Below are 23,286 nucleotides of genomic sequence, written 5' to 3'. Positions count from 1 at the left end.
AACAGTTTCCAGAACACAAACAAGATGAAAAGTACAAGCAAATGGTGTAGAAAACGTGACATAGTTGGATAGATTTGCTATCTGAGAGATGTCGCCTGAGGAATTGTTGCTCGCTGGCGCCACCCTGACTGGAAGATCAGAGATGCTCTTCTGAACACCGCTGTTTGAGGTACGCCTGCCTTCCTGTCAGTTTGAACCAATCTGTCTATGCCCCTCCGAGCTCTCTCACTAAGAAAGCCCTTTTGCCCACAGAACTGCCTCTCACTCCATGTGTTCTGTTTTTCCCTCCATTCTCTGTGCCTGTTGTATGTGAAAATCCCAGGACAGCAGCAGTTTCTGAGATACTCAAACCACCCCGTTTGCATCAATCAATCAACCCATGGTCAAAGTCACTTAGATCACATTTTTTCCCCATTGTGATGCTAGGCCTGAACAACAACTGAACCTCTTGACCAATGTCTGAATGCTTTTATGCACTATTGCTGCTAAATGATTGGCTGATTAGATATTTACATTAACAAGATGCACAGGTCTAACTAATACAGTAGCCACAGAGTAATTGGTCAACTCTTTTGAAAAGTTACCACAGGCACAATGGCATCCTTTAACACCTATGATACCAATAGCTTAATTTCTCCTCTTTGGGTTGGTTTAACCTTTGTGGATTTTCAGCTTGACTGCAGTTCACTCTTTAATCAATTTCCTCTGGGCTGCAGCTGTGTAATTAACCACCATCTTCACTTCAAGCTTCACACCCTAACCAACCAGGAGCTTTCAGAGGGTTTCATTTTGTTGGGCCACACCGGCCTAGAGGAGCTTTTAGCTTCTGATATCAACCATCAGAATCTGCCCTGAAATATAAACATTAAAGTGGTTTTGGTGCACTGTAGCACACGCCCACACCATGATAAGACTCTCGACTTCTATCCACAGCCTCACTGGGCCCTCCTGACAGGCCCGTCCATTACCACAAGAGATTCAGCAGATGCCGGAAACCTTGAGCAGCACAGACAAAATTGCTGGAGGGAATCAGCAGGTCAGGCAGCGTCTATGGAGGGGAATAAACAGCTTGCTTCGAGCTGGGACCTTTCAGCAGGACTGAAAAGGAAGGAGACTGAAGTGAGAATAAGGTGGGGGTAGCGGAAGAGGTACAAGTGACTGGTGTAAGCGGGTAAGGGGGAAAGTGGAGAGAGGAGGGAAGAAGCAAGAAGCTGGGACAGGAAAATGCCTGAAGAAGGAGGAGATGGGTAGGTGAGGAGAAGAGCAGGGGTAAGAGGGAATTAGAATGGGGAATGGCAAAAGAGAGAAGGGAGAGGGGATGTAATTACCAGAAGTTCAAGAAATTGATGTTCATGCCATCAGGATGGAGGCTACTCAGACGGAATATGAGGTGTTGCCCCTCCAACCTGAGCAGGGCCTCATTGTGGCAGCAGTGGTGGCCACGGACACAGACACGTCGGCACGGAAATGGGTGGTCACCGGGGAATCCTGCCTTTGGCGGCAGAGAGCACGAAGGTGCTCAACGGGCTGCTGAGTGGCAGCGCCTCACAGAGACCTACCGCTCCCACTTTCAGATGTGGGGAGACCAGCATCCACTGATGATGGCGCCGGGCAGCCCTCTCAAGCCAATGCAGTCGGTGAATTCCAGGATGCAGCAGAAAGGCTCGGCCACATGTTCCCAAGTCGGAATGGTGTGGAGCTTCCAAATCAGAATTAGATTTTTATTACTGATTTGTATGACATGAAATTAGTTGTTTTATATCAGAATGGTACAAGGACATAAAGTTGCTACACATCACAGCCTTGGTGGGTCTGTGGCACAGGCAGGGATGAATTAAGATGGTTGAAGGGAAGCCAGTCAACGGCTAACTTAGCACTGAGGTGTCAGGCAGAGGTGTTAGGGTCAGATCCATGGTTGGGGAATAGAGGAGAATCAATCGGACAAAGCGGGAGAGTGGATGCGAAGATAAATTCTGTGGGGATTCGCTCTCCCCAGCAATTCCAAGCAGAGACCAGTGTACGCTCAAGAAGCACCACGATATCTCTGTCCATCTCCGACCATCGGGGCCAACACTGAATCCACCTGCTTGCTTCAGGCAGATGGCCTTCCTAGTCTGGGTAAAAACTGGCAGATCTGGTAAGACATCAACCACTTGTATCTCAGTTTTTCTCTCCCTCCATAGACACTGCCCAACCTGCTGGATAGGTATTTCTGAAACCCGCTTTTATTTCTGATCCCAGCAATCGCTGCCTTCCACAGCCGACCACTCCAGTGCTGTTCTTCCTCGCCTCTGCCCTCAGCTATCTACCCCCCCACCCCCACCTTCTACTTTTCCTGAGAAATAAGCCTCCATCAACCACACCAGACGCTAGTCAGTCTCTACCTCAGACTAGGCACTTTTCCTGGTCTTTGCGCAAACCACCCCATCTCTGCAGTGCAAAACGCGCTCCACTTTTCCCGATTAAAAAATGGTCCTGCACCCAGAACGATAACCGTTTCTTTCTCCGCGGATGCTGTTTGACCTGCTACGTGCTTCCAGCAGTTTGCTGATATTTCACACTTCCAGCATCTGCGGGTCTTTGCCTTTCAATCTATTTGTCCTCAGTGCCTCTGTGACTATGGGAGGCATGGACTTTAAAGTGGGGGGGGGGGGGAGAGAGTAAGCTTACTAAATCTGGGGTTGGGAAAGAAGGCACAGGGGTGTATGGGTCACACTGAGCTCAGCATCTTCAATGAGCACAGCGTACTGCCCAGAAAAGATACTGAGCACTTCTGAATCAGAATCAATTTTATTATCACCGGCACGTGACGTGGAATTTGTTAACTTAGCAGCAGCAGTTCATAGGAGGGGAAAAAAAACTAAATAATAATAAGTAAATCAATTACAGTATATGTATATTGAACAGATTAAAAATCGTGCAAAAAAAACAGAAATATATATTATAAAAGTGAGGTAGTGTCCAAGGGTTCAATGTCCATTTAGGAATCAGATGGCAGAGGGGAAGAAGCTGTTCCTGAATCACTGAGTGTGTGCCTTCAGGCTTCTGTACCTCCTTCCTGATGGTAACAGTGAGAAAAGGGCATGCCCTGGGTGCTGGGGGTCCTTAATAATGGACGCTGCCTTTCTGAGACACCGCTCCTTGAAGATATCCTGGGTACTTTGTAGGCTAGTACCCAAGATGGAGCTGACTAAATTTACAACCCTCTGCAGTTTCTTTCGGTCCTGTGCACTAGCACCCCTCCCCCCGCCATACTAGACAGTGATGCAGCCCCAGTGAGAACTATGGCAGGATGACACTCTCAAACGAACTGAAGAAAGCAAAAAAAAGCTAATGCAATATTTCTTCACCTTTGACTACAGTTCCCAGCATTAGGAAACTGAAGTGGTTTCACCTTGCGCAGATAAAATCGTGTTAAGCAAGTGTACGCACCAAATAAGGCAAAGATTATTCACACATTTGGTGAGAATATAATTGATTAAACTCAAACTTTTCATTGCATCCTGTGCAGCTGCCCTGAGTCATGCCTCTCACCCTTTCCCACCCCTCCGTGGCGAAAGCAGTTTACTGCTCATACGTCGTGTGCACATTGAGAATTAACAGTGGTTCTGCTTTGATCCCTGCAGGTTGGATTGTCGCCTGCAGAGTGAGGGGATTCTCTCAGCTTCCTGGGGCGCTGTCGAGCACAGTTGTCCCGGTGCCAGCGGGGGCTACCTCACACCGATGCACCTCCCTGCAGGTGATGAAGATCTGCTTATCTGCAGGAGCAGCCCAGCCAAAGATGTAGCTCTCGTGAACTGGTGTCCAGGCCCAGTGACCTGACAGAGTGCTCTCTCAGAGACAGTCCGTCAACAGCGTCAGCGATGTCCAAATGAGCATTTGAATTGCCGAGTGTTAGAAAATGGGATTAACATGAGCATGTGCAAATTAGTCAACGGAGGGCCGAATTCACTCTTTCCATGCTGTACAAGCCTATGACTACAGACCACCAAACAACGCACCAATCCTTCTGGTTCCTGGTCGTGAGGGGAGATAGACTGCCCCCTGGAGAACTGGGGGTCACTCCAGAGCAGAAGAGTGAGAGTAGGCCTCATTGAAATGTACAACAAATCTTACAGGACTTGACACAGTAGCCACAGGGAGGATCTTTGCCCTACCTGGGCATCTAGAACCAAGAGTCATGGCTCAAAATAAGGGGCCGATCACTCAGGACAGAGCTGAGAAAATTGTCTTGACATAGGATGTGAATTGTTAGAGATCTCAGTGCTGGGAGGTTGTGGAGACTCAATAGCTGGGTGTATAAGATCATAACATATAGGAACAGAATTAGGCCACTGAGTCTGTTCTATCATCAAATCATGGCTCATTCTAGTTTCTCAACCCCATTCTCCCACCTTCTCCCTGTCACCCGTAACCCTCTCAGCAATCAAGTACCTATCAGTCTTTGCTTTAAATACACCCAGTAACTTGGTCTCTGTGTCAACGAATCCCACAGATCCATTCTCTAGCTGACATAACTGCTCGTCACCTCAGTACCAAAAGGATGTCACTTTACTGAGGCCATGCCTCCAGATCCTCGATTCTCCTACTAAAGGAAGTGTTCTTTTCATGCCCACTCAGCTAGGTCTTTCAACACTGGGTAGGTTCAATGAGATCTCCCCCTCATCCTTCTAAACTCCATCCACTACAGACACAGGGCCATCAACTGCTCCTCCTGCATCAAGTCTTTCTTTCCCAAGATCATTTGTGTGAACATCCTCCGGACCCTCTCAAGGGCCAGAACATCTTTCCTTAGATAAGCGGCCCAAGTTGCTCACATAGAAACATAGAAACATAGAAAATAGGTGCAGGAGTAGGCCATTCGGCCCTTCGAGCCTGCACCGCCATTTATTATGATCATGGCTGATCATCCAACTCAGAACCCAGCCTTCCCTCCATACCCCCTGACCCCTGTAGCCACAAGGGCCGTATCTAACTTCCTTTTAAACATAGCTAATGAACTGGCCTCAACAGTTTGCTGTGGCAGAGAATTCCACAGATTCACCACTCTCTGTGTGAAGAAGTTTTTCCTAATCTCGGTCCTAAAAGGCTTCCCCTCTATCCTCAAACTGTGACCCCTCGTTCTGGACCTCCCCAACATCGGGAACAATCTTCCCGCATCTAGCCTGTCCAATCCCTTTAGGATCTTATACGTTTCAATCAGATCCCCCCCTCAATCTTCTAAATTCCAACGAGTACAAGCCCAGTTCATCCAGTCTTTCTTCATATGAAAGACCTGCCATCCCAGGAATCAATCTGGTGAACCTTCTTTGTACTCCCTCTATGGCAAAGATGTCTTTCCTCAGATTAGGGGACCAAAACTGCACACAATACTCCAGGTGTGGTCTCACCAAGGCCTTGTACAACTGCAGTAGTACCTCCCTGCTCCTGTACTCGAATCCTCTCGCTATAAATGCCAGCATACCGTTCGCCTTTTTCACCGCCTGCTGTACCTGCATGCCCACTTTCAATGACTGGTGTATAATGACACCCAGGTCTCATTGCACCTCCCCTTTTCCTAATCGGCCACCATTCAGATAATAATCTGTTTTCCTATTTTTGCCACCAAAGTGGATAACTTCACATTTATCCACATTAAATTGCATCTGCCACGAGTTTGCCCACTCACCCAACCTATCCAAGTCACCCTGCATCCTCTTAGCATCCTCCTCACTGCTAACACTGCCACCCAGCTTCGTGTCATCCGCAAACTTGGAGATGCTGCATTTAATTCCCTCATCCAAGTCATTAATATATATTGTAAACAACTGGGGTCCCAGCACTGAGCCTTGCGGTACCCCACTAGTCACTGCCTGCCATTCTGAAAAGGTCCCGTTTATTCCCACTCTTTGCTTCCTGTCTGCTAACCAATTCTCCACCCACACCAATACCTTACCCCCAATACATTTCTCACACATATAAAGGGAATGGAATGACGTACAGTTAGTGCAGAGTAGAGGTGCTGAGATAAAAGATTGGCCGTTATCTGACTTGGTGTGAGGGTCCAACTGGCTTTATCCCTTCTCCTATTGTAGACGTTCTTCTCAGTTATTGTGGGATCAGCACCAGCTTCCACCTCTGTACCCAGATATGTATTGGATGTATTAGAATACAGAAGTACTGAACTAAAGTGACACAAATGGAAGCCATTCGGCCCACTGAACCTGCGTGAACTGCATGTCCATAATTACATGATACACACAGTGGATCTACAAATCACTGAAGGGCAAAGAAAGAAAATCCCAGAGGAACTCAGCAGGTCAGGCTGCATCTACGGAAAAGAATAAACAGTCGACGTTTCGGGCCGAGACCCCTCCTGACTTCCAGCATCTGCAAGATTTTCTCTTATCTGCAGAGGGAACTGGGCCAGATGCAGGATTTTGACCCAAAATGTCGACTGCCCATTTCCCCTCCACAGATGCTGCCTGACCTTCTTGAGTTCTTCCAGCAGATTGTTTGTTGCTCCAGATCCCAGTATCCAGTCTCTTGCGTTTTTGGAAATGTAAGGCTTGTAATTCTGTCTCTTGCAATCTCCAGGCCTAACGGGTGCACCTAAAGCAGCATTGCATTCCTTCAGAGATGAATTCCAGGGTTGAGGGTAATTATGGAACCTGCTGATGAGAAGACTCAGTGTGTACCACTTCGGAGGAACTTTCTCTGTGGCAACTTTCCAGCTGAGGTCCAGATCATGGCCCTGACGTTTACCTTCCGGGCATGGTCTGTTCCATTGGTCAGGTCAGCACCGATTCCAAACTGTCTGGCCCCGTTAGAAGTTTTTGTGAGGAGACATCAATCCTGGGCAGCCTCCTAACTGTCACACACTCTCATAAGGGCTACATCATGGTTTCCGGCAGCATCACTTTAGTGGATCGAAGTCCATTGTGCAGGACTTTTCCAGGGGATCTCCAGCTTGAAACTTTGTGGGCATCCTGACTGGAATCCATCCTTCCCAGATCCCCAGGCACTAATCTCTACTCCTCGCTGACATTCCTTCAAGTTTTTCCTGATTCAGGAGTCTTCCCAGTTGATACATGCTGACATTACATTGAAATGGCTACAAGAAATTTAGAGCTGCTGCACTATTGTCTTTGAGTAGTGGGTGGTCATTCAAAATTTGTGTCTGGAAAAACAGGCAGCAGTTCAAAGCCAAAATAATTTCACTAAACTCTTGGCTTTGGACATCTAGTTTTTGGTGTGATTGTTCTCGTCCTTCAGGAGACTGTTAGTACATCCCCATGACTCTTTCATGTAACCCTGAACCACAATGCCACACTCAGATTATCAACGTCACTCAGATCAAACCCTTGTTGGTCTATGAATTGTCGAGATTACCAGAGGGGAAACAAGCCAAGTTATTCTTAGGTTTACCTGCTGAGTTGTGAGGATTCTGTCTCACAAGACTCAAAAGCAGAAGTTGCAACTTTCAAAAAGGAAGTATAATATTAAATAAGATATATTCGGTGGACTGCAAAGGAAAACAAGGGCTGGCCTGATTGGAGAGCCGGCACCAGCCTTAAGGGCTGAATGGTCTCAACCATTACAGTATGATAAGACCAAAATAAAGAAGATCAGTGTCAGGAAAAGGATGGCACAACTGGCAAAAATTGCCATGTATCACTCCGATTCAATGTTCTATTTATCACTGCTCCAGATATTTGCAGGTTTACATGCGTAATCACCATTTGCAGGTTTACATGCGTAATCACCATGTGAATACAGTGAAAGGTTAGGAAAGCCCGTGCATTAAGCTATTTGGGGAAACAGTGTGAGCGACAGGGGGAGGAGCCTTCCTTAAACTGCAGGTGGGCCGTAAATGAGTGGCCCGAGGCACAAGACAAGGAACTGAAGAGAACGAGAAGGAACTGCAAGCTTAAGGGGAAGGACCAAGGCGTGGGAGTGAATGGAGAACTGGCATGAGTTCAACAGGCCAAACAACCTCCTTTCAGGCCATCTCATGCTGTCAGCCAGGAGGTACAGGAGCCAGGAGTCCAGCCTCTCAAGCTTCAACAACAACTTCTCCTCCAATGCCATCAGGTTCTTGAGCTGACCTGAAAAAGCTAAACACTCCTTTGGACTATAGTTTTTTTCCCCTCTCTCACACAAACATGTTTATCTCCTCCACGTGTAGGACTGTATAATTTAATTTTAGTTTATGTAAACTTGTTTGTCCTCATGTTGTAATTTACAGTACTGCTGCAGCAAAAAGTTATTTTTCCATAACATATATAAACTATTTCTCCATGTCTGTGGCAACAATAAACTTGGCATTAATCTAGCCGATCCAGGTCAGAAAACTAATTTAGGTCCATTGGAACTGATGGGAACAGGTAGACAGAATCAGGGCCTTTGACCAGCCCGTTATCCCAATAATTGAAGGAACAGTTATCAGGCCCAGGAAGAGGCAGTTCATGAGATGTGAATGTCTTGGGACACCAATATATTTATTGCCTCCTGTGGATATAAGGGCAAGTGAGAGTCTCAGGGTCACACATAGCGGAATTGGCAAATTGGTAGGTTATTGTCGCACATATTCACGTGCAGCAAAAAACACTGTTTTGCATGCTGACCATTTCACATCAGTATATCGAGGTAGTGGAAGTGGAAGAAGGGAGATTCCCTTTCTTGTAGGTCAGTGGATGCTATTTCTTTAAGGCAGTGGTTGCATCACAGACATGGGGGGGACCGTTGCACAGGATCTGAAAAAGCGGCAGAAAGTCATAAACATAGCCTGCTTCATCCAGGACTCCTTCAAAAGGTGACAACATTCACTGAGGACCCCATCACCCAGGACATGCCCTCTTCTCTTTGCTACAATCAAGGTGGTGGTACAGGTGTCCGAAGACACACACTCAACATTTCAGAAACAACTTCTTCCTCTCCATCATCAGATTTCTGAACAGACAATCAACCCATGAACACTACCTCAGTAGAGATCACATTTTTTTCCTGCTCGCTTTTTTTGCACAACTTAATTTTTTTTTATATATACTTACTGTAATACATCATTTTTATTACTATATATTGCATTGCACTGCTGCCACAAAACAACAAGTTTCACATTTGCCAGTGATAGCAAACCTGATTCTTGATTAGCAAAGGTCAAAGGTCACCATGGGTAGGCAGCAATGAGAAGCCAAGCTCACAGTCAGATCAGTCGTGCTCTCACTGAATGGTGGAACAGGTTCAAGGGGCTGAATGGCCACCTCCTGTTTGTAATTCATAGCAGATGAACATGTACAACAATCTAGAAGTTTCACTGAGGCTCAATTTGTTATACCGCAGGAATTTTCCTTTATTTAATGATTCGACTTTCAGTTCCACAACTGCTGTGGCGGGATTCGAACTCATGGTCTCCTGGATCAGAGGATTAGAGCTCTGCCTAGCAGCTCAGTAAACTAGGCACCGTAACCCACACTCCAGACTGATGCAGAATGTCCAAACCCAGGGTGTGTCAGAACTAGGGGACAGAGCCTCAAGATTCGGGGGAGTAGATTTAGGACGGTGATGAGGAGGAACTGCTTTTCCCAGAGAGTGGTGAATCTGTGGAATTCTCGGCCCAATGAATCAGTGGAGGCTACCTCAGTAAGTTTATTTAAGACAAGGTTGGATAGATTTTTGCATAGTAGGGGAATTATGGGTTTTGGGGAAAAGGCAGGTAGGTGGAGATGAGTCCATGGCCAGATCAGCCATGATCTTATTGATTGGCGGAGTAAGCTTGACGGGCCAGATGGCCGACTCCTGCTCCTATTTCTTATGTATGTCAAGGTGCCCTGCAAAGCTTCAAACCAATACTCTGGAACCCAAATGGTTAACAAGCCTATCTTAGAAAATTAATGAGGGAAAAGCAACAGCGATGGGGAGCCAAATGCATTTTCTAGATTTGCACTGTGGTCGATTGTGCTGAAGAGATAAGGAAACAGAATTAAGCAGCAGTGCCCAGAGTCCTTAATGACTGAGCCCCACAAATTCTTGCAAGTTGCTTTTAACTTTGCTAGATTCTGAACAAATAATCTAGCCATTGCTGAATTATCGTTTATTGGTTTAAACAGCAGCGAGGTGGCTCTGTCTTGTCCTGAAGACGTCGTCCCCACCACAGTGCCAAGGCCATGGGGTTCTCAGGGGAGGCAAGGAATGACTGTGATGGCAATAAATCAGAGGAACCGGATGCTGGAGGGTCGCCTGTCCGCTACCCTCCACAGATACTGATTGACCCTGTGAGATCCTCCAGCGACCTGTCTGTTGCTCCCAATAGAGGGATATAGGCCAAACACTTGAAATTGGGACTAACTGGGTTGGCATGGACCGGATGGGCCACAGGGCCTAAATCCCTCGGGATCAATAAAGTATATCTATCTATCGCTCTGTGGCCTTCTCCGATTCCAGCAACTGCACTGCCTTCCGTGTCTTCAAAACTGGAACCAACCACAGGGCAGTTGGGAGGTCTTTCTGTATCGATCACCGGATTAGCAGCCCAGGATTAACTGAAGGAAACCAAATTCCATTAACTAGATCAATTTAGAATGTATTTGAAAAATAGTCTCAGTAGCTTCACTTTTACTGAGCTGTTATGTGACTTCAACCTCACGTTCTGCCTAAAATTCCAGACCCACAGATGTGTATGTGACTGTTGAGTGTCCCTGTAAATCACTCCGTTCAAGGGCTGTCTGGTGTGGCCTAGGCCCAAGCCACTGGGGCCTTCCAGTTGTCACCCACACCCCCCACAAGAATTTATGTAGTGCCAGTGCGCCAAGGAAAAAAAAAATCAGAGGACGTCATTCATCCCCACATCAGCCACACATAAGGAGCTCCCAACTTCACAGCCCGACTGTGGGGTAATTACAGATGCAAACATGTTCAGAAGAACTCGGAAAGTGCGGATATGGGAGCGGGGAAGAGGGAAAAGCAGCAGGAGGTACTGCTTCCTCTCAGCCTCAGAGATCCAGTCTTCTCCTGACCTCAGGTGCCCTGTGGAGTCTGCACATCTTCCCTGCGGCCACTTCAGTTTCCGCTCCCCCCCCCCCCGGATGCTCCGGTTTCCCCCCCACATCCCAAGAACGGTGGGGAGGGTTATTAAGCTCACTGGCCGCGGTAAATTGCCCCCAGTGTGTGTGGGTGGATGCTGGGTGAACTGGGAGCTGTTGATGGGATGATGAGAGAGGAAGCAAGTGGGGGCAAGGGAAGTAATGGATTGGTCTGAGGGCCAGCACAGACTCAATGGGCCAAATGCCCTCCTTCACTGTGGTAAAAAGATACAAAACATGTAATGGCCAGTGCAGCCAAATACAAAGTACTTGTTCTAGGCAAAATCCTTGCACCACTCAAGCTCCTGGACCCTGACGTAGCACACAGTCCGTTAACTCACCCTGGGCCTGGCCCTCCCTGAATTTTCTCTCTCTCTGCGCTTATTCAATGTAATGAGACATCACCTTCCACCCGGTCCAGGGGTCCTCCCCCACCAGACTCGCACGACCACTTCCACCATCCACCGAGCACGCTAGACACCCGAGCCATCTGTTATTTCCTTCCTCAGTGGGTCTCCCCAACACACCAAAGCATTCACTTTGCAGCCTTACAGTGACCTGCTACTCCTTCAACAGCCCAGAGCCCGTTACTCACCTTCGTTGGGCCTGGGAGGGAAATTCCTGTCTCAGCCATTCTCTTCCTTACTCATCTACCTCAGCCTCAAGACATCCCCTCCACTCATACTGTGCTTTCCCTTAATCAAGTACATAGCTTTGAACAGAGAGGTGGTTAGAAAGTTTTCTCTTCCTCCTGAAGCCCCTCCTATTTTTTCCTCAGTATTATTTATTTTTTTGCATAATTTGTCTTCTTTTGCAGATTGGTTGTTTGTTAGTCTTTGCTTATGTGTAGTTTTTCATTTTCCCCATAAATGCTTTCAAGAAAATGAATAATAATCTTCTATTTTTCCGTATATGAGGAGTGCTCATTTTCAACCCCAGGTACAAGTGTATTATTGTGAGCGAAGGCCCCAGTGCCAAGACCTGAGCTGTCCCTGTCAAACAGAGAGAAAAAGGAGAGGAATTCACTTCTATAGCATCCCTCACAACCCCAGTAAACTGTCACTATAGCATCCCTCACAACCCCAGTAAACTGTCACTATAGCATCCCTCACAACCACAGTAAAGCAGTCACTGTGCTCACAGGAAGCTCCCACAACCAGAAACCTCGCAATGGCCAAGACCACGTGTTTCAGAAACCTTCAGAATCCCAATCAGTTTCAACATCATGAGCTTTGTTAACTTTGCAGCAGCAGTACAATGCAATACACGATAATATTTAAAAAACTGTGAATTACAGTATAAAAAAGTCATGAGGTAGTGCTCATGGGTTCAATATCAGTTCAGAAGTCGAATGGTAGAGGGGAAGAAGCTGTTCCTAAATCGTTGAGTGGGTGTACCTCCTTCCTGATGGCAGCAATGAAAAGAGGGCTTGTCCTGAGGGATGGGGGTCCTTAATGATGGACGCCACCTTTTTGAGGCACTGCTCCTTGAAGATGTCTTGGATACTACGGAGGCTGGTGCCCACGATGTGGTGAATAAGCTTTACAACTCAGTGCAGGTTATTTCGATCCTGTGCAGTTGCCCTCCTGTACCAGACTGTGGAGGATAAACGAGATCTTGGGGTCCCTGTCCATAAGACAAAGCTGCTGCACAGGTTGACAGTGTTGTTAAGAAGGCATATGGTGTGATGGCCTTCAGCAACCATGGGATTGAGTTTAAGAGCCGGAAGATAATGTTACAGCTATACAAGACCTTAGTTAGACCCCACTTAGAGTACTGTGTTCAGTTCTGGTCACCTCACCGCAGGAAGGATGTGGATAATACAAGGAGAGTGCAGAGGAGATTTACGAGGAGATTTGCCTGGGTTAGAGAGCATGCCTTATGAGAATAAGCTGAATGAACTCGGCCTTTTCTCCTTGGAGTGACGGAAGATGAGAGGTGACCTGACAGAGGTGTGTAAGATGATGAGAGGCATTGATCGTGTAGATAGCCAGAGGCTTTTTCCCAGGGCTGAAATGGCCAACAAGAGGGAGCCTAGTTTTAAGGTTTGGAAGTAGGTACAAGGGGGATGTCAGGGGTAAGTTTTTCACACAGAGAGTGGTGGGTGCGTGGAATGCACTGCCGGCGGCAGTGGTGGAGGCAGTTACAATAGGGTTTTTTAAGAGACTCTTAAATAGGTACATGGAGCTTAGAAAAAGAGGATATGCGGTAGGGAAATTCTCGACAGTTTCTAGAGTAGGTTACATGCTCGGCACAACATTGTGGGCCGAAGGGCCTGTAATGTGCTGTAGATTTTAAAAAAAAAGACAGTGATGCAGCCAGTTAGAATGCTCTCCATGGTACATCTGTAGAAATTTGCTCCAACTCTCCTCAAACCTCTGACGAACTTTGACAATGAAGTCAGTTACATAGCACGTAAACAGGCCCTACGGTCATGCAGAACAAGGTGCCTTTTATACGCTGGTCTCACTCATGTGCCTTTAGCCCGTGTGCCTTTAAATATTTCCTACACACTGACCTTTTCCAGTGTCCTTTAAAACATGAAACTATGCCCACCTCTGTCACTTTCTTTGACAGCTCGTTCCGTACACCCACCATCGTCTGCAAACTAAAACTTTGCCCCACCGGTCTCGTCTACAGACCAAGCTTATTATCAAAGTAACAGACACGACCTTGACTTTCAGTTTTGCAGGCATTTGAGAAAATAACGGAACAGAAAAGCGTGGCAGCCTTGTGGTTAGCACAACAGTACAAGGGAGCCAGGTTCAATGCCCACCACTGCCTATACAGAGCTTGCGTGGTCTCCCTGTGGGATTCCTCCGGGAGTGGGTCATTGTAAATTGTCCCGTGATTGGGCTAGGATTAGATTTACGGAAAGCTATACATAAACAAACATTGACAAACAAGTACTGTACAAAAGGAGACAAGTTACGCAAAATAAACAAAATCCAATACCAAGAACATAAATTGCAGCGTCCTTGATTCTAGGTTGTAGAATCCACTCAGAATTGAGGTGAGTGAAGCTGTGCGCTCTGCACTGTTGCTTTAGACTTCCCTACCCTGGGGAAGCGATTGCCACATTCCACGTTATTTGCGCCTTGAAAGGACAAGGTAGAGCTAGGGCACCATGAGGGTGCAGATCTGGACAATCTCTAGCTGCTAGGCTAGTCCAGTAACTCTTTTTCTAAGCTCCCACATGTCGAGAAGCAATTTCTCACCCCCACCCCGCCCCCCCGCAACCCAAAACACTATTGGAGACTGGAGCCCCTTTGTGCACTGATTGCTTGCATTCACGAGCTTACACATAGGCATTTAAATGCATGAATACACAAGATGAACTGGTTGCTGAGACTGTGCCACAACTAGTGATATCTAACCCACTTCACATGAGATAAAGGCAGCTCTCTCACATGACACGCAATCATCTTTTCTTGCTCTCCTACTGTGTCATATTGCAAAAATAACCATCTGTCACTTTCTGCTAATGCACAAAAAAAAATAACGGTTTCACCTCCCACCTCTTTGTGTGAAGTTCCAATATCTGCTTCCTGTCACATGAAGCCAGTGTACTGAGAAGTTCGACTTGAAATCACCTGATCAGAACTGTTTGCAAACTTGGTGGTGTTTCTGACCACATCACCAAAGCCTCCATAGCATCATCCACCTCCATCCCGCTAATTAGCCCACCACCACCCCTCTATTCATGACCTGTCAACTGCAAACATGGTAAACCATTTGTTATAAATGCTGCTCACATTGTAAATTTTTATCTTCACTCTTTATAATTGGTGAACGTTGTTTGTTTGTTGCATGCCACACCCTGACCAACATACCACAGCAAACTCCTAGTACATGCAAATGTACAGTACTGTACAAAAGTCTGAGGCACATATATATAGCCAGGGTGCCTTAAGACTTTTGCACAGTACTGTAGTAATTTTATGTATTGCACTGTACTGCGGCCACAAAAAAAAAATCCTGACGTATGTGAGTGATGATAAATCTGATTCTGATATGGGTCTCTATTGTGGACTGACAATGGGAAGGGGGCAGAGAGAGTGGAATCAGGGTTGGGAAAAGGGGAAGGGAGAGGGGAGGGAGCAGGAAGCACCAGAGAGACATTCTGTAATATCAATAAACCAACTGTTTGGAAGCAGATGACCTTGCCTGGTGTCTCAGGGCTGGGTGTGTCTGCATCCGTGCCAGCCCATCTCTGCCACCCCTCTTCACTCCTCCCTCACCATTCCCAACATCCTTTGCTCCTGCCTGTTTTACAAACTCGCTCTCCGCTCCACGTTGACCAATACAGTACAGTGCAGAAATCTTCGGCACCCTAGCTATAGGCACGTGCCGAAAACTTTTACGTAGGGCTATATATGGTGAGTAAAGTTGATCCTTAATCCCTCAGGTAAACGGCTGTTGAAATCTTCTTCCACGCCTTTGTTACCTTTGGAATTTGCTGCAAAGCTCTTCTGAACCCATCGAGTAATCACGCTCAAGTTTACTGTCATGGGCGTACGTACCCAGGGTGTAAATGCCATGAAAGTTAGCTTGAGCAGCAGCACCACCACAGTACATGACAAACATAAGCTTAAATTAACGTAAATTACACACTACATAATTACACAAAAAAAAACAAATCTGTGTAAACTGAGGTTATCCGAAATTCCATTGCTGTGTTCCAATAACCCCATCACACCTGTGCTTTCTAGAGTCTCCTGGTTGAGCAATAAAGTTATTGCCTACTGCCGTACAGACTATGATGCCATCTTCCCCCTTTCTCTGTAATCTTCTCCAGACCAGGTCACCCCATACTGTATCCTTAGCTTCTGTTCCCTTCCCTGTCCTTACTGTATCTAATACTGCTTGCGAGCTCTTCTGTTGTGAAGGCCTTCAAGCTTTCTTCCCCTCTACCTCTCTTTCTACGGAAATAAACCTTCGGGCTGATAATCCTCCTGGGATGCCATGTTAAAAATGTCATATAAACAAAAGACAGTGTTACTGAAGCCCCCTTTTAAGCATTAAATCAAACTATCTCCCAGCGAATGACATTCTAACCCCATATTCAGAGTACATTAAATTTCATGCACCTTTATTATATTTTGAAGTAGATTCTACAACGTCAAAGCAGAGGGTTTTGACATTAGATGGATAGATAGATACTTTATTGACCCCAAGGGAGATTAGTGTCACAGTAGCATTACCAGTACACAGATATACAAATACTAGAAGAGAAGTACAAAATAATAAAAGATAAGTTACCACAGTCTATCAGGAGTGGGGGCATCAGTTCCCTGGCTATAGGTTGACTCATTATAGAGCCTAATGGCAGAGGGCAAGAATGACCTCATATAGCACTCTTTGGAGCAAAACAGTTGTCTCAGTCTATACTAGAAGTGCTCCTTTGATCAGCCAAGGCGGAATGCAGAGGGTGTGAAACATTGTCCAGAATTGCCAGGATTTTCCAGAGGGTCCTTTGTTCTATCACATCCTCCAGAGTGTCCAGCTGGACTCCTATAACAGAGCCAGCCTTTCTAACCAGTTTATTGAGCCTGTTGGCATCACCCGTGTTGATGCCATTGTCCCAGCACACCACCATATAGAAGATTGTACTTAGGGTTGCCAACTGTCCCGTATTTGCCGGGACATCCCGTATATTGGGCTAAATTGGTTTGTCCCATGCGGGACCGCCCTTGTCCCGTATTTCCCCCGCTAAGGTAGAGCATTCCTATGAAACCTTTCGTGCCGAAATGGCGTAAAGCAAAGAAGCAATTACCATGAATTTATAAGGGAAATTTTTTTTGAGCGTTCCCAGGCCCAAAAAGTAACCTACCAAATCATACCAAATAACACATAAAACCTAACACTAACATATAGTAAAAGCAGGAATGATATGATAAATACACAGCCTATATAAAGCAGAAATAATGTATGTACAGTGTAGTTTCACTGAACAGAATAGGGAAGATTAAGCCAAAACCAATTTGTAGAAAAAAAATCGTCATGTCACGCATGGGCACATCATGTATGCGTACGTTACGCATGCACACACAGGTGCCCGCGCAAGGCTTCATGGCCATGGTAGTCTTTCTCGGGATAAACACAAGTGTCCCATATTTGACTGCTACTTTGTCCCTTATTTGGGAGTGAGAAAGTTGGCAACCCTAATTGTACTGGTGTCAACAGAAGGAGAGGCCTACATACTCCAAAGACCCTCAGTCTCCTCAGGAAGTAGAAGCCACTTTGGCCCTTCTTGTACACAGCCTCTGTGTTGGTGCTTCACTAATGTCATCCTTTAGGGACCTTCCCTTAATTATCCAGCAGCCAAATAGCCAACATGCAAAGGGATAATAATCCTGGTTCTTCCTTTCTTGGAAGAGTTTCATGTAACTGTGCCAGAAGAATTTGAGTACAGTTTGCATAAACTTTAGGTGCAGGGCAAGGATGTACATTTCACACTCACCCACCACTGCATGCAAATCTGCAAGACCAGCAGTCTGCTTCCCCAGCTGCAAGAGATGCAAGCCTGCAATTATAACAATGCCGGTTTGAAGAACTATAGTGCAGCAAATCCTGTACCTTGGTCCCGTATGCGAGTCAAAGGTCAAATCGACTCCACACTTAAGCTGTGCACCACTGGACTAATGGGAAGTAGCTGGAGCAGAGTAGAAAGCACACACTTTCCAGCCATGTCTGACGCAAGGACAGAGACAGACTCCATTCCACTCTTTAGGCCCTCTGTTGATCAAGTCAACCACGGTTCAAATGATTCAACTTAATATCAGATAATGTATACAGTATACAAGCTGAAATTCTCATTCTCTCTTTTTTTTAAATCGTGTGAGCACGGATGTTGCATCCTAACTATCTACACAGGTACACAAATCAGAGCAGCATGATATGACGAGCCCACATAGCACAGCTCCCATTCTCCACACAGCTGATGAATCCAAAGGAACGGTACAGACCGACACAGTTTGTCTATCTGTGCTGCACTTTTTCGGTATAGTCTGCTTTTCTCCCCAGTTTGAAACACAGTACCTCAAAATCTGTCTGGATGGCACACCAACGAAAACTTTTCACAACTTAGCACATGGCAATAATAAACCAATTACCACCATCAATGTTCTCAGAATGAAACAGTTCCCACTGCAGATCCAAGCACCACTTTCTCTGTAACCTCAGAGTGTCACATGACACCCTGAACCACCCAGTCTCTGAATCCTAGGCCACACTCCCCACCTCTTCCTCAGTGTCACATGACACTGAACCACCCAGTCTCTGAATCCTGGGCCATACTCCCCGAATCTTCCTCAGTGTCACATGACACTGAACCACCCAGTTTCTGAATTCTGGGCCACACTCCCCGAATCTTCCTCAGTGTCACATGACACAGAACCACCCAGTCTCTGAATCCTGGGCCACACTCCCCACCTCTTCCTCAGTGTCACATGACACTGAACCACCCAGTCTCTGAATCCTGGGCCACACTCCCGGAATCTTCCTCAGTGTCACATGACACAGAACCACCCAGTCTCTGAATCCTGGGCCACACTCCCCACCTCTTCCTCAGTGTCACATGACACAGAACCACCCAGTCTCTGAATCCTGGGCTACACTCCCCGAATCTTCCTCAGTGTCACACGACACTGAACCACCCGGTCTCTGAATCCTGGGCCACACTCCCCAGCCCTTTGGCCCAACAACTGTAGGTTCAGCTTTTAGTAAATCCCTCCACTCCAACTCTCCACCTCCCTTCTCAATGCTCGGCTGCGCTGTGTTGATGATCACCTGCCTCTGGGTCAGAGCTGCTGGGCTCTGAGCACAAACATCAGGCCAGTATTTCATGCTCACTGCTTGTCCAGGCAGATGTAAATGAACTTTATTTTGATCACAAGGCAGAGAGATTTGATGGGTGGAATTGCCTAATTTACTCCCATGTCATATGGTTTTATTTACAGGGTACGGACAGTACTGGCAGTGCCAACACTAACAACCCATAAACAGATTCTTCAGATGCTGGAGATCCAGTGCAATACACACAGGATACTGGAGGAACTCAGCAGGTCAGGCAGCATCTATGATGGGAATAGACAGCCTACATTTTGGGCCAAGACCCTTTAGGCTGCGATGCTTTACTACCCGTTCCTAGATGGCCGTGAATTGAGAGTCAAGTAAGAGTAAACCAAAATGACGTGCCTGGAGTCACAAATAGGCGACACTAGGAAAAGAAGGAAGATTTTCACCTTTGAAGGAATGAGGGAACCAAATGGGATTTTTAAAACAATCTGTTTAAATACTCGCATTTCCATGCTGGGATTAGAACTCTCATCTCTGAATCAATGATCCAAAGCTCTGGGCTCCTGTCCTCCAAAGGGCTTCCTTGGTCATTCTCACGTGTTAACTAATGTGGGAGCTTGCTGTTGAAAATTAGCGATAACGCTTCCAGTTTCAACAATTGTGCTGTCAGTTACTACTCCTTGTGGCGAAGGGGCACCAAGAAATTCACATTTGTTTCTCTTCGAAGCCCATTCCTTCATCACTTCTGCTCTCTCTAGTTCCATCTACCACCCCCTCTGAGGCTTCTCCCATTACAGGGGCAATGAAATTCCAAGCAGTTGGTGAGAAAAGGGTTTCTGATCCATCAAGATAAAACTCTGCATGGTCTAAAAAGCACTTGAGTGGGTGGGAGAGGCGAGGAGGGCTTGTGGCGAAGAGGGTTCCTCTCACCTGAGTGATGGGCGTTTGCACTACAACGCCTCCAATGATTTCTGTCTTGTAGGGGATCTGTTTCCGCCCAGTCTGGGCTTCCGCTGGAGGTTTATTAATTTCGGTGCTCGGCTGAGGGTCATTTGCCTTGCCCTTTGGGACCTGCCAACATAAAAGAGGAAATTTACTGAGGAAGCCAAAAGCACCAGCAGCTTCCCCCTTCACTGTTGTTTGGGGGGGAGGGCGGGGGAGGTCCCACGTGGCCTGGCACTTCATCGGGTGTGAAGTCACTGGCCTGGTCAGAGAGGGGCCAGACGTGGGGTCTCGGGAGACTAATACAACGGCGTTAGCAGGAAGTAAACGTGAAGCACTTCACTGCCCCTTCTCTTCCTCTGCCCACCAGAAACGTGCAGAGGATGCATAGCTATTATTGCGGCTCTCCTTTCTCCCACTGAGTTTTCCCAAACCGTACAAGGCTTTCAATCCAAGGAAAATTTTCCCTGAACGTTCAGTGACTTGGGAGTGGTGCTTGCTCACAGCAACTGATAAAAGTATATTGAGGCCCGTGTTTGACCACAGTTGTCTCTAAACTCTTATCAGCACTACACCACAACTCAGAGGAATGAGAACCCTTGTACATGATCTCCTTCAAGGGTAACGTTCATCAGAATTAATCCTTAACCCTCGTGATCCAATTCTTTTTATAAACTGCTCAGCACGGCCACCCCCTTGATACCAACCCCAACACCACCCCTCCCACCCTGCCTCCACTTCTGAACTAGCACAATGGCTCTTTGAAACCCAGGACTGGAGTAGCAGGGATTTCCTAAACGCTGGGACAGTCGCCCTTTGCTCCCACTGCAAGCCCTGTTTCCCAATTTACTGACCCATCCCCGTTCCTGGCAGCTGCCAGAGCTGAACAGTGCACAGCCTCGCTTTGCCCGTGGCAAGGAGATGAGCTGCAGGTCTCACTGAGACCTCCGTGACCACACTCACCACATCAGCCAACTCGGGCTCAGTCTGTTTAAGACCCTCTGTCGTTTCTTTGGCCAAGTCTCCTGATTCCGAATCCCTTATGAACTTCAGCCCCACAGAGCTCTGCTGCCCAAGTCCCATCTCCCACAAAGTTGTTACTCCTGCCCCTCCACTGACCTACATCATTCCTGAAATCTCTCCACAGTCTTACACCTCCCTATACCCAAATCATTCTCCTGTCTCGTAACCGATTCATAATCCCACCAAAAATCCCGTCAACACAAGATCTCCTCCAGTTTCCCGGCGTTTTCTTGCTCCAATCTCAGCAGCCGTGCTTTCAGCCAAAAACTGCTAAGACCCCTCCAAAACCTGCCCCAGCTCTTTCTCTCCCCCACCTTAAAGTTGCTTGTCGTTGTTCCTTTCTGCGCCTTGTGGCGGATCGGGTGGCACTTTGCCGTTTCTTTGGCATTTTTGTCTGCTTTTTTTACTCGAGCTCGACACTCAACCTGGGACAGACAGAAAGCGTGGAAGGAGTCGGCCGGATTTGAAACTGGGACCACTGGCCTCGAAGTCCAGAGCTGATGACACTGTACCACTGGCCGGCTCCACGTTACAGACGTCCCATTAAAACCTAACCTCATAAAGAGTGTTTGGTCATTTGTCTGATGGTGTGTGGCAACAACTTTTCATCTGATAACTGCAACGTGTCTTGAGACATATTCTGATATGTTCTATGTTGTGTAACCTACCATCGTTCTCATGGGAGAATGTCCTGTTCGCCACTCCACAATCACCTGGCCACGATCACCATTTGGCCTCTATGACGCTCACCCACACAAGAATATATCAATGAGGGGAGCAGAGGGAGGCTGAGAACCGGGGTGAGGAGGGGGTTGAGCCCTCTCTTTGCAAATGTGCACAATGCAGAGCAAAGGCCATGGGTGACAGCAGGAAACCAACAGGGTGCAAGAACGCAAAACCACTTCCTGAACATGAAATAGCTCGCTAACGTTGCCCAGGCTGACCTGAACTAAAGACACCAGGGAGTGAGGCTGCTCAGGGTTCAACGTTTCTATGAGTTACCACTATAATGTGGGAAATATGACAGCTGATGTAAACGCAGAGCAAGATCCCCCTCCCCCCCAAAAAACAGTCACCTGTGACTGGCCAGAAACTGACAGCTTTAACATAGAACAGCACAGTTCGGGCGTTTCACCTGACAATGTTGCGTCAGCTTATGTAAACCTACTCCATGATCAACCTAACCCTCCTGCACAGCAGATAACCCTCCATTTTTCTTACGTCCATGTGCCCATCTAAGAGTCTTTTAATTGCCCCTATTATCAGCCTCTACTACCGTTCCTGGGAGTGTGTTCCAGGCACTGACCAATCTCTGTACAAGGAAACCTTCCTCCGACATCTTCCCTGAACTCACCTTAAACACACGTCCTCTGGTATTGGCCATTACCACTACAGGGAGAATGCTGCAGACTTACACTTTATCTATGACTCTCATAATCTTGTACGCCTCTATCAAGTTGCTTCTCATCGTCTCAAAGAATGCTGGAGGAACTCAGCAGGCCAGGCAGCATCTATGGAAAAGAATACAGTGGACGTCCTATTGATGTCCAACATCGGCCCGAAACGTCGACCGTACCCTTTTCCAAAGATGCTACCTGGCCCACTGAGTTCCTCCAGCATTATGTGTGTTGCTTGGATTTCAAGCATCTAAAGACTTTCTCAATCGCCTTTCATCCTCTGTTGCTCCAAACAGGAAGGCCCTAACTCGCTCCGACGTTCTTCACAAGACGTTCTCTCTAATCCAGGCAGCATCCTGGCAACCCTCCTCTGACCCCTCTTTAAAGCTTCCACATCCTCCCTAAAATGAGGAGACCAGAACTGTGTACAATATTCTCAGTGCGAACTTGCCAGATCTGCAAGCTGAGAGCTGCAACATTACCTCACAGCTCTTCAACTCAATCCCCCAAGCAATGAGGGTCAGCAAACCATAGGCCTTCTTAACAACCCCATCAAAAAGCTTTTCGTCGAACTCCTGAGATGGATGAATGCTGGGGAGGACCTTGGAGAGAACTTGGCTTTGGGAAATTTGCCAGCCACCTGGGACTGCAGTCAAGGCCACTGGGTTAACGGCCGGCCTATAATAATGCACCTCCCCTCAATACTGCACCAGAGCGTCAGTTTGTACGTGAGGGCTAGTTACACCCCTGGTGTGTTGGCTTTACTACCACCACACCAGATGTCCTACTCTGCCTTCTTGCAAACCGCGTCCCACAACGAAACTGGAACCATTGCCCTCTCCAGGTCTCTCTCAGTCCTGCCAAATCCCACCAACTATCAGTGCCGCAGAGGCTCAGAACTGCTTCCTTCCCACCCTGTACCATAGAAGCAAAAGATTACCCACACGCCCCACTCCCCCAACAATCCACAGCAGAGCTGAAGCTTACAACTAACTCCAAAACCCCTAAATGAACATTTGGCACAAAACAATCAAGCTGCCTGCGTACACCACCAAATCCTAGAC

General features: G+C 47.0%; 1 protein-coding gene across 4 annotated transcripts in view; it reads right to left on the bottom strand.

The window, feature by feature from the left end:
* Positions 1-23,286, bottom strand: part of LOC134350972 (pleckstrin homology domain-containing family A member 2-like) — a 125,569-nt gene that overhangs the window by 31,897 nt on the left and 70,386 nt on the right. For 3 of the 4 annotated variants that reach the window (XM_063056907.1, XM_063056909.1, XM_063056908.1), the window contains exon 6: positions 19,791-19,931. The exons of the other annotated variant lie outside the window; for it this stretch is intronic. In XM_063056907.1, coding sequence (XP_062912977.1) covers positions 19,791-19,931 — 141 coding nt within the window. The remainder of the gene's footprint in view (positions 1-19,790; positions 19,932-23,286) is intronic. 4 annotated transcript variants of the gene reach the window in all.

This window comes from Mobula hypostoma, chromosome 8, assembly GCF_963921235.1.
Source record: "Mobula hypostoma chromosome 8, sMobHyp1.1, whole genome shotgun sequence".
NCBI classification, from domain to species: domain Eukaryota; kingdom Metazoa; phylum Chordata; class Chondrichthyes; order Myliobatiformes; family Myliobatidae; genus Mobula; species Mobula hypostoma.
Note: the sequence above shows the minus strand (reverse complement) of the source record. Positions and strands in the feature narration are given on the sequence as shown.